Source organism: Pectinophora gossypiella, chromosome Z (genome assembly GCF_024362695.1).
Source record: "Pectinophora gossypiella chromosome Z, ilPecGoss1.1, whole genome shotgun sequence".
NCBI lineage: Eukaryota > Metazoa > Arthropoda > Insecta > Lepidoptera > Gelechiidae > Pectinophora > Pectinophora gossypiella.
In genome coordinates, this window is record NC_065433.1 from 11,561,659 (window position 1) to 11,574,476 (window position 12,818).

At 36.4% G+C, this 12,818-nt stretch overlaps 2 protein-coding genes across 2 annotated transcripts in view; both read right to left on the reverse strand.

Moving 5' to 3' along the window:
• Positions 1–12,818, reverse strand: part of LOC126379820 (SCY1-like protein 2) — a 271,967-nt gene that overhangs the window by 220,869 nt on the left and 38,280 nt on the right. The gene's annotated exons all lie outside the window — the stretch shown is intronic.
• Positions 6,344–12,818, reverse strand: part of LOC126379816 (calaxin-like) — a 28,373-nt gene continuing 21,898 nt past the window's right edge. The window contains exons 4-5 of the mRNA XM_050028737.1: positions 12,650–12,760; positions 6,344–6,529 (exon numbers count right to left, since the gene is read on the reverse strand). Of these exons, the coding sequence (XP_049884694.1) occupies positions 6,344–6,529; positions 12,650–12,760 (297 nt within the window). The remainder of the gene's footprint in view (positions 6,530–12,649; positions 12,761–12,818) is intronic.

Genomic DNA, 12,818 nt, shown 5'->3' on the forward strand with positions numbered 1-12,818 from the left:
CAGATGATTGATGTACCTAACTGTTTTATTTCTCAATAAAGTATTACTTTTAGCAATTAATTTGTACTTGATATGTTCCGAGTGGGCGTCGTACGGCTGATGATGATGATGATATTCCGAGGACCTAACAGAGTTCATAACCAAATAAATCCATTTAAATTGCTGATAAAGGTTTTCCGTCACGCTTCACGTTTTGCTCATACAAAATGTGTTTCGATAAATTATTTGTCTTCATAACAACATACCCTAACAAAGTACTTATTTGGAATTATCTCTGAAATGGGATTCGGAGAGGACCCTTCACCAGGAAATAAGTCTTATTGGAGAGAATTTCCAGATGTCGAGTGCTCAACCCATCCATGCACACTGTCATGATAGACAAATACATAAGAAAAATGGCGACATCAGAACTGGGGGATTTATCTGAAGACGCTAAGACAAAATTGATGAGACTGGGTTACCCAGTGAGTTCTCACTCTAGAAGACGAGCAAGGGACTTCGACTCAGATGAAGACGACGACGAGGGCCCTCCACCAAGGAGAGTAAGAGGGCGCTAATGAGAGAATCACACTCACACTCATAGGATAAGTAACCGATACACTTAAGACTGATTGGGAATTAACTTGATAAGTGAGTCAATCCTGCATAGAATTTAAGACAACCTTGCTAGTACAAATATCAGGCAGTTATTATCTTTAAGTATATACAGTTAGGTACCAGTGACAGATACTTAGCACGTCATCACATTTATGCAACGAGTGATCCACCGAGAAGCCATCCCATGATTAATAACTCTTCTTCAAAGACATGATTAAATGCAATACCATCCGATTAAGACGGAGGCGATGTCATAAAGACCCTAACTAACTAGGATACAACGGTGCCACCACAGTTGCACTACCAAAGGTTGCGCAACTAAATTGTTGTCGAAAACCGAATTCCGAATAATTTCTCGCCGGCGACCCATCCATGGTGTATCAAGAGGAAAGCATATCAGGATTCTTCAACTTCAGAAATATTCGATGACCCTAATTCATCTTTACTTCCGATTTTAGTTGAAGATGTTGAAGAAACACAATAAATTAATTTTAAAGAACAAATGTCATTAATAAAAGTAAAAATAGACTTCACCGGGTGTACCAGTTTCAGATTGGAGTGTGTAACACCAATTACGGAAGAGTTGGATAGGCTTCTAGGAGTATAGGAAGTTCTCTTTCTCATAACTGATCCCCCTGATGAATGTTCTGATATTCTTAAGTTAGATTCAACCATCCAAAGCAAACCCCAGATGGAGATCTAGAGAATGGGCCACGGTGCACAGTCACACACAGTCCAGATGCATGGATGGAGGGACTCCGCCAGAAAGGATGAACTCTTTTTACTTTTCTCCTCATTAATAACGTGTTTCAGAAACTAAAAAAGTGAGCTTAGTGGGAATTTTACTCTTATGTTTGTAATTAAATGCACTATTGAATAGGTACCGAATTCACAGCATGTCACTTTTTCGGATATAAAACACTGCTACTGTCCCACCCACTTCAACTAGGCATCTATATTAAATGTAAAAGTTGAGAAATAACAGATGCTTACTATAATTATTACTATTTTATTGCTGTTTATTGATTTATCTAAGCTGTATCTAAGTATTCCACAAAGTGCTAGCCTTAACGCTTTACTTTTCTTGTTGTTACTCTTAGTTATTTTCATAAAAAAGAAGCTTTTCACTGGACTCTTTATGACTGATATTTTATCTCACCGGTACACAAATATCTACTAAATTTCGTGGCTACCGGACTGAATCACCTTAGAAACACGACTATTCTAAGCGGTTTGCTTTCTTTCAAAAACACATAACGGTAGACCTAAGATCTCCTATCATTTTCATTGTTTGTTTCCGGTTTTCCGGAGCATGAAGCTCGAAAACGGGTGAATTCTGTTGTAAAATCTTATTTATAAAGTATTGTATTCTTTGTCCTTTAAGAAAATCATTATATTTGAATAAGCTGTCAAATTATGTCACTTCTAAAATTTAACATACCTTTTTTAGTTATTATTGAACATACGAAACATAACAAATGAAAGGAGATCATCGGCTTTCCATACTTTCGCCGGCCCAAATTTGAAAGTGCCGGCCAGAGAAAAAAAATGTGTCGAACCTTTCAAGTAGATTGCTCTGAACATTTTTTACTATGACACCAAACGTGTATGACCATTAGTTTGACTTTAATTGGATTTTAAAAATCTCGATTTTTCATACATTTTCTAAAAAAAAATATTAAGTCCCTTGGGAAAAAGAGGTATACAGGTGTATTACAAAGAACCGTTAGAACATTTATTAGTATGGCGCCAAACTTCTATGACCATTATTTTGACATTTATTGGACTTTCCGTTTTGGTTAATATGTTAAAATGCCGGCCATCGAAAAAAATACGTCAAATCTGTGTAATAGTTGCTTCTCAATATTTTTAATATGACACCAAACATCTATGACCATTATTTTGACTTTTACTGGAATTTAAATTTTAGTTCAAATGTGAAAAGTGCCGACCAGCAAAAATACCATGTTGAGAGTATCGAGTAGATGCCTGTTAACATTTTTTTATATAGCGCCAAACGTGCATGACCATTAGTTTGCCTCTTATTGTATTTTAAAAATCTTGATTTCATATTTATTTTGTTTAAAAATAATGTGCTTTGGGCAAAAATTGCGGTACAGCGGATTACAAAGGACCTTAAGAACGTTTAATAATCTGCCGCGAAACATTTTTGACCATTATTATGACTTTTATTCGTCTCTCTTTCCGTTTTCGTTCAAGTGGGAAAATGTCAGCCAGCGAAACAAAATAAGTCAAATCTTTTGGTAAACGACTTGAAACGTATTTTTTTACTATATTACCAAATGTAGACTTTGGCGTTTATTGGACTTTTAAAAAAATCTTTTTTTATATACATTTTAACAATGACAATAAGCAGAGCTTTCCCAATGACTAGTTATCAGTCAAATAAATACTTTGTGTTTTTGTTTTGTGTGTTGTTAGGTGAACTTCTATATTAATACTATATGATTTTAGTTACGACGTTGGCTGTAGTTTTTGCATTCGCCTCAACGTTACGGCCTAAGTTTAGGTTGAATTATGGTATTGATTCATCTTGACCGTAGATGGTGACCACCCTCCAAAGATAAGCTTGCCATCTAGTGACGAAACTCGTATTTTGGCATGACGTCTGAAGTAGCTGTTAGGGAAGACAGGAGTCGGGCAGTTGTACTTTGCATGTATGCCGATCACAATGTCCTGGTGCTACTCGGCCGATATAGCATAGTACCTCACTTTTCTTTAAAAAAAAAAATAAGCTTCTAAAGCGTGTATCACCATCAGGTGAAATAGTGGTCAAACAAAAACCTATTTTTGATTTATAAAAATGTGTCTAAAGACGACCACGATATTACGCCTTTACCTGCATTATCGCCAGACAAAACTTTTTTCGCCAAAGTGTAGGTATGTACGAAAACTCCAGATTTTTGAGAAATCTAATTGAGTTCAAAATAGTGGGCATAAACGTTTAATGTCATAATAATAAACATTCTGACGATCCTTTAAATAACGCGCCTGTCATATTTTATTTTATAACAAAATAAATCAAAAATCGAGATTTAAAAAATCCAACAACAGCCAAACTAATGGTCATACACGATTATTGTCATAGTGAATAATGTTTACAGGTATCTTCCCGATAGTTTTGACATGTGTTTGTTGCTGACCGGCACTTTTCACATAGAAACTAAAACGTAAAGTCCAATAAAAGCCAAAATAATGGTCATAGACGTTTGGTGCCATAATAATAAATGGTCAAATGGATAAGTTTTAACGGGATATACCAATATTGTTTTTTGGCCGGCACTTCACATTTTCACCAAAATGTATGAAAAATACAAGTTTTTTTTTTAATTCGAATAAAACCGAAAATATTGACGCTACAGCTTTGGTGCCATAGTAATAAATGCTCAGACGGATAAGTTCTAAGGATGGATATATACCATTTTTGTTACTTAGCCGGCACTTTACATTTTCACCAAAAATGTATGAAAAATACAGTTCTTTTAATTCGAATAAAACCTAAGATATTGACCCTACAGCTTTGGTGCCATAGTAATAAATACTCAGACGGATAAGATCTAACGGAATATAGCAAAATTATTTTTTGGCCGGCACTTTGACTTCTGGGCCGAAATCCGATGATCTCCTTTCCAATTATGACGAAACGATTTAAGCGCTTTACTAAACTATTAAAGACTCATTTTCTCTGTAAAAGAAAAAATCTCGTGCGCTTCGGCGAGTGCACGAGGACTGCTAATATAACTTTCTACGGGCAAACCGAAGATTACCGAGAGCATCCGATGTTTGACGGAAATTCGCAGGCCACTATCAGTCAACTATCGCTTTATAAATCTGTGACTGTAACGCGTTAATCATTGTTTATTTACCTTAAGTAATTGTTTTTAATTTTTATTTTGCTTCTACACACACACACACACACACACACACTTGCTTGAAAATTTTTATTCACTTTATTAAAGACAACATCCTAACTTTTCTCTTAATAGGTAGGTTCTTGATTGTAGCGAAAGAAAATAGAATGCGAATAGTTTATTTTCGATTTGATCATTCATTCATTGCTTTTTTGTTTGGTACTCTCATGTTTTTTTTTTCGTAAAGTACGAATTGTCACAACCGACAACATCAAAATTGTCGCGATAAAGTCAAGACAATATTTTATTAAATGTATTTACAACGGGAAAAATATAATATCAAGATTTTACCTGTCGGTTTCTTACTTATCTGTCAGTTCTGTCACTTCCATTAAACAGCGTTAGGACGACAATAATGCGACAAAGTTACATTTTGTCAATATTGTCGATTGTCAGTATTATATTTTACTACCTACGGTTACATCCAGGTTATAAAACGATATTACTACTTTTAGTAACAGATCATATAATTTACAAGCATATATCATTAATGTTTATTTATTAGCGGTTTAAAAAGCTTATCATTTGAGCAAAGGGAAGCAAGTTCATAGTACTAGGAAGACTTGAAAGTGACTTTGCCGATCCAACACCACTCTTAAAGCATAATTTAAAAGCGAGGTGCGTTTTTGCTGTACTAACGTTAGTACAGCAAAAATAAAGAAAGAAGAACCTAAGTAAATACGAGTATTAATAACTGAATATCAGAGAGAGAAAGTAAAGAGTATTATTGCATTGCAATATTGAAAAGACAGGTTAAGTATTAATAGTTATTATCATGTATCATAAGTAGAGGTATTTTTTGTTATGTTGGTCAGTTTTGTTCGAGTGGTTATCTACATTACGAAAGCAGTTGTGTTGAAAATTTGTTATCGTGATTAATAAATTGTATATAAATAACGGAAACTCTAAATTAATCCTAGAAATTTAAAAAGGTTGTGTAGAGGTACACACGGAGTTCTTTGTAAATGGAGGCACGCCTTCTAATCACGCTCATGGTTCACATCACTAAAAATGCTTAAGGTCTATGTCCCGTACTTATTTTAATATTGACTCGGCAAAGTTGTTATTGCATACATAATGAATCAAGCAATTGCTTTCTGTAGCTGTATACAAAATCTACAATGTAAAATTGAATTATGCCAGTGCTGCCTAAAGTTAAAATGAGAATTCAATTATGAAGATCCTTCGTACAGCCTCCGAAATGACAATAGTGCTGATTCCAGCAGACATCTAATTTTATTTTAAGTTATAATTTTTCATTTCATATTATGCTTAAATCTACTGCAAGGAGCAATTTCGGAAATTTATCGATATTTAACAATGAATGAATGCAAAGATTGCAAAGATTAGACAACACTCGATAAGTCATTCACTAACGGTAACTTTGATGCTGATTCCAGTAGACACCACCTAATTCGTAAAAAAAATATATACGGCAACGTCGTGTGCAACGTTAACGTGTGCGACGTTACCGCACGCGCTAAACCCCACTTTGGTCAAAAACCTTCCACCTGATTTTTACAAAGATATTTATTTACATAGACATTTCTATGTAAAGAACATAGAACTTTTATGTGTTAAAACTTATTGGGAACTAAATTGCACACGGTATCGTCTACTAACTTTGCTAGAGAACTAGCCACGACATTGACAAAGAAAACACACTTTTAGTTTCGATTTTACAGAATTGTATTTATATTAAACATCATTAAAAAGTAAAATAAATTGCGGTAATCTGTTTTGGAAATAAGACGTTGATAGATTGTGGCTCATAATATATTTCAAAATAAGATCCACCGTGCCACCGCGCAGAGCTACATTTTGCCCCAATTTGGACACCAAGTTGCAAGGAAGGCGTATACAGCAGGTCGTTCTGGCAGGCAGTAGCCAAGACTCTCCAGCAACTGAGGAGTTTTGGTCACAGACTCGTGGAAATCGTTAAAGTTTATTACACCATCCAAGTCTACATCCATCCGCTTCAACATAATGTCAACAAGCTCCTGGAATGTTTTAAATTTAATCTTATTAAATCTTACTATCCTATTGATGAAGGTTTCTGAGGATGTGTGGATACCCTTCTGTTTCGCAAATTTTGCAAGACCTAGCAATTTGTTAAGTTTTTTAGTTTATTAGTTTGCAATTTGTTAGTAGCATGGAGAACGCTACTCCGACAAGAGCGTGGCTCTTAAATTACTAATGATGATGAGCAATTTGCTAATAACACATTACCTAAATGTAATTATGCATATGATATTAATGGTTTTTGATGAACGCAATAGACGATAAAAAGCCCCGACCACAGATGAAATCACTCACTAGAATAGCGGGAATCAGCTTTCTAGGCGACCAATGCCAACGTAGGGATGTCCATACATCTCTACTAATAACAGAGATAGAAAAATGAAAGTTCTGCACAACAGCCAGAACTTTCATTTTTGTCGAACCTAACCTAACCTAACCATGATTTTACTGAATAAGTCCTTGACCACAAAAGCACATTTTCTCTTCTATCGCGTGAGTTGTGAGATCAATGACCGACGTCATCATCACAATGCGCTAATACCCTAATCAAATCTTACACACAAAAATCACCTAAACACGCAAAACGCGACGAAAAGCTGCATTTTTCGACCCCAAGAGTTAGTGTGAAACTAAATCAGACAATAAATGTCATTAGGAAAAAGCCACGTTGGAGAAGTTTTCATAAAGAATTTTGCTGCGAAAAAGTATCAACGCCACATAGGCCGGAAACTGGCGCAGTTGTATGCGTGGCAGAATGAGCATTTCCCTCTAAGGCTTTCAGCACACTATCCACAAAGACAGGAGCTCCCAAAAGAGATAATGAGTGCTTGTCCGTGGTGTACAAGCCGGTCATCAAGTGTCAGCAGAGTCGCAACGTGTTATTCAGCTTTTCACAGGAGTACTTACCTACAACTTCATTTTAGCGCTATTATCAAGAGATTTCGTCTAATTTTTCGGGATCAATCATGAAGCATAATATGACGAGATTGACGGATTCGGCGAATCTCCTTGAGTTATACTTTTTGTTTTGATTATGCTCGTTGCCAAGTAAATGCTACAACGAGGTACCGATTCATAATATTTTTCAAATACTGATTGTTTTGTGATTTTTGTTTGACATTGTTTTGTAATTGCTTTGATATAGGTGTTTAACAACATTGTGTGTACATAGTAATTTGATATTGTAGTAGGGTTGTTGTAGCATTTACTTGGCACCGACTTCATTTAAAATGTATTAACTAATTGAAAATATGTACGTACTTATTACTTTTTGCAAAGTAAATTTATTTTTTGCTTTTTAGATTGACAGTTTGTAATTTTTTAGTTTGGTTATTAATCGTGTAGAGTAGAATTCGTATGGAAATTTTACTACGCCGTTTCGTAAATCTTGAAAAGAATCACAGTCAGTATCGTTGTGGTACTAGATGAACAAGTATCAATTACCAATTATGTCAGGAAAATAGAAAAAGGTCCCAAGAATTTCCTCTTACGTTTGTAGATAATTGACTTAGTTTGCTATCCTTCTCCGAAAAACATCGTGTGATAGTTAGAGAAAAAGGCAGAAGCAGATTGCCGAACAGAATCCAATTTGTGCCCGGATTTTCCCCAAAATAACTCTCTATATTTTGTACACAACTCTTCGGCAACAAAGTATACACTGTTTGCTTTATTTTATTTATTTTACAAAGTTTAAAACGTTTAGCAATGTGATTAACTTTGAATAAAGTTTTAAATTGTCACGATTTTGTTTCAATTCGATTTCCTGCGGAGCTTTAAAAAGTATCTAATAGAATTTTTTCAAATGCCATCAAAGACAAATCTACAATATACATTTTTTTATTCGAATCTAAATTGTGTTCAATAACTCGTTGTACCTTTCATGTTAACAAACCATAGTCGAATCATCGTTAGCCGCTTACGTAGCGGAATTGACGGAAATGACTTCGCTTTTGTATGCTGAAAGTACTTGAAGTATTCAGCTATAGCACGACGTACAATAGACTTCTCATAAATGTTTAAACTCCATTTACCATTCCATAACAGACATTCCATAAGAGAAATGTTATCAACAGCTCCATCTCTCGTCAGGCACTTTCTAACTTCGTACTGTGATGATTCGCTCCAAGGTTCAGTGGTGGAGATTTCAGTGAATTCTGAGCGTAAGCTTCTGAAATACTTTACTTTGTGACTACGTAAACACTTTCTAGCTTTCGTTGTGTTTCAGCAGAGGGCGCAACACTTATGTTTAAAAAGCAATACTTTGTGTGCTCAGTTAACCAAGTCTTTATCGAAAAACGCGGTAAGAAATAATTAGTGAGAAGTATTAAATAGGTTAATTGGTATTTTTTGCTGATTTAAAAGTAACCGAATAGAGATTATAATGTTTTTATTAAAAAGAAATCGATAAAAATATCTGCGTAGAGTATTAAGTATGCATTTTAACACTAGCTTTTGCCTGCGGCTTCGCTCACGTTAAATTCGGGGTTCTCCTTTCCTGATATAGAACACAGAAGAGAACTCGGAACAGAATATTATTTTAATAAGAAACTGTAGACGACATGTCTTTCCATTTGGGGATATAATGTAAAGTTTCTAGCTTTCTACTTTGAAAACTGGAAAAATTCCCATATAAAATTTTACCCCTCTTTGAAGAGTTTGGGGACAGATTCAAAAAAAAATATTTTTTTTTGTTAGTCACAAATACTCCACATAGGTACTCATTTTTAGCTGTATACCTTGCAAATTGCGAAATGCTCTATACAAACTCCCCAAACCCTTTAGGGAAGTGGGAGTTAGAAAGAGATACAAAGTAGCCTATGTCACCCTTCAACCATCTCCACTTAAAAAATCACGTCAATTCGTCGCTCCGTTTTGCTGTGAAAGACGGACATACAAATAGACAGACACGCATACACTTTCCCATTTATAATATTAGTATGGATTTTTAAGTCATATTGAAAAATTACAAGTAAATCTAGCGAAGGGGACAACTATATTGTGTTATATTATAATCTTAATATACGCCGAAGAATGAATCGCCGCAGATTTTGGGATCAACCATTATATCCGATATAATGTGCAGATTCAATAAAATGACCAAAAATAGCTACCTATTTTTAATTTTACTTATAGGAAAGACCCGGCAATGGGAATCATTAAATGTCTACGCGTACACATACTGAGATACGTAAGTATATTTACGCACATAAGAAATTACATTACGACCCCCATAACAAAGGCCGTATTCTTCCCCCAAAGCAGAGGTCTTTGGATATTACTTTCATTCATTGTCAAAAAGGCAATACTTAGAGAAACTCGTTAACGAACGAACATACGGCAGCAGACAAAAATAATATACGAATTACAGCTTATCTGCTGATAATACAAGTTTGTTGCAGCTCAACTGTGAAAGATGAAGGCAAATTGATAAAATGAAAATGTAGGTAATTTAAATGCAATTGCTTGCTGGCCTGATATTTTTGTAATTTCTTATTTACTTAAAATTAGAGAGATATATTGGAATTCGCAGCACGACATGACTTAATTATTATTAATACATCTTTCCAAAAAAAATTTGAACACCTTGTAACATACAAAAGCGGAGGTAAACAATCACAAATTGATTACATCCTCGCTGATAGCAAGCTTAAACGGAACTTTAAAGATTGCAAAGTGATTCCCGGCGAAGCCTTAACTGCCCAACATCGCATTTTGGTTGGCGTTTACATGCTCCCCAAGCCTATCAAAATAAAAATAGATAGATCCGCGCGAATTAAATGGAAGGAACTCACTAGCTCTAAAGGGGCTACTCTCTTAGCCGATATGTGCGACTTTCTAGCAAAGGATATGAAAAACATCTATGAATGTGTAGAACCTATGTGGGCAAATTTTGAAAAAGCATGTAGAGACGGAGCTAGCAAAATTTTGGGTATTGCCAAAGGTGGCTTAAGCATAGGAAAGGACCCATCCTGGTGGAATGATAATGTCAAAGTCTCCGTGCAGAATAAGAAGGAAAAATTTAAAATCTGGCAAAAGTCTGAGCTAGATGAGGACCACGCAGAATACAAGGAAGCAAAGCGTACAACAAAAAGAATGGTAGCGCGAGCTAGAGCTGAAGCAGGGGATGGATTGTACAATAGATTGGATAACGCAAAGACCTATGCAGAAATTTTCAAACTCGCCAAATCTAGAAACCAAGCAACTCAAGACATAAAAACCAATAAATTTATCCGTAGCTCAGATCAAAAACTTCTAACCAACAATGAGGATATAAACCGCAGATGGTTTGAGTACTATAAAGATCTTATGAATGAAGAGTTTCCTAGTCAACATTCAGAAGCAATCAAGCCTGTCGAAGGACCGATACAGGAGATTGGAGTAGATGAAGTAAGGATTGCGGTCTCAAAGATGAAAAACCGAAAAGCCGTTGGTCCCGATGAAATACCCTCAGAGTTGTGGAAATTCCTAGGACCCATAGGGTCAGAATGGCTCACGAAACTTTTTAATCTCATTTTAAAGACTGCAACTTTACCGGACTCCTGGCGCCTGAGTCATTTAGTACCATTTTACAAAAACAAAGGTGACATCACAGATTGCAGTAATTATCGAGGTATTAAATTGACATCACATTCTCTCAAAATCTGGGAACGTATTATAAATAGGCGAATACAATCTCTCTCCGAAATAACCCCTAATCAGTTTGGATTCACCCCTTCAAAGTCTACAACAGATGCAATACAGGCAGTACGAATAATATCAGACAAACACCGCCTCAATAAGCAGGATCTGCATTACGTATTTATTGACTTGGAACAGGCTTTTGACCGAGTGCCGCGAAGACTTGTATGGCAAGCGCTGAGGGCACAACATCTACCGGAAACTTACGTACAGCTGATACAAGATATGTACCGAAATGTTCGCACGAAGGTCAAGAGTCCGGCGGGATTAAGTGAGGAATTTGAAGTGAAGGTGGGAGTTCATCAGGGCTCAGCGCTTAGTCCCCTTCTGTTTAATTTGGTAATGAATCTGATCACAAAAGACATCCAAACTCCATTGCCTTGGAATCTTATGTATGCGGATGATATTGCGCTGGTTGCTAATGATGCCACCCAGATACAAGCAGCACTACATTCGTGGTTTAGCGCTTTGGAGAATGCTGGGCTTAAAGTTAGTCGCTCCAAAACTGAGCACATGGAATGTCAATTCAGTAACAGTACCTGCACATCTACTATTTTGTACCCCGACAATACACCAGTTCCAAGAGTAGCACAATTTAAATGCCTTGGCTCGGTTATCGCTGCAAACGGAGAGGTAGAAGCTGATGTTGCACATAGGATCAATGTTGGTTGGCAAAAATGGCGAACCCTTACAGGTGTGCTTTGTGACCCGCGTATGCCAGTCCGCATCAAAGGCAAAATTTATAAGACGGCCGTGAGACCTGCGCTGATGTACGGATCGGAATGCTGGCCGCTTAAAGAGGCGCACACACAAAAACTTCATACGACTGAGATGAAAATGCTTCGATGGTCGGGAGGGGTGACTAGGCAAGACAAAATTAGAAACGAGTACGTTCGCGGAAGCTTCAAAGTAGCCCCTATACCCGATAAGCTGAAAGAAAGTCGTTTGAGGTGGTATGGCCACGTAATGCGGAGAGACCAGCAGCATGTAGTCCACACAGCTCTTTGCCTGCCCGAGAACAAAAGAGGCAGAGGACGCCCTCCTTATACTTGGTGGACCAGCATGTCCCGATTATTAAAAAATGAAAATTTACCCGACCCGACAACCCTAGACAGAATGTCATGGCGCCGCAAAATTAGGAGAGCCGACCCCACCTAAAGTGGGATAGCGCAAGGAAGAAGAAGAAGAGAGATATAAATAAATGTTTAGATAGTTTAGGTGAGACTATTAAAAATGTAAGCCAAACCGTCTAGGGCGGAAGGCCTCCATTTAATTATAGGAACATACCTTACGTGTATTATTATTATGTTCGTAGAGCCATGCGTAATCACATTACATGCGTAATATTATGTCTCGCATATTGTGATTAAAGGAAAGAAAACCTTCTACAAAGTGAGCATATTAATATACAAAGCTTTTACTTTAACTGCTTCTTCAACGTCATCATCTCGGGAAGACTTAGCTAAGCTCTTTTTTAATAGCTGATACATCGTCTCCCTTCTCAAGGAACCTTCGCTTAATAAGTCGTAGCACTGCAACAGAACAGTTCTATTAATGAAACAGATTATGTTTACTTAAATAATTAGGAGT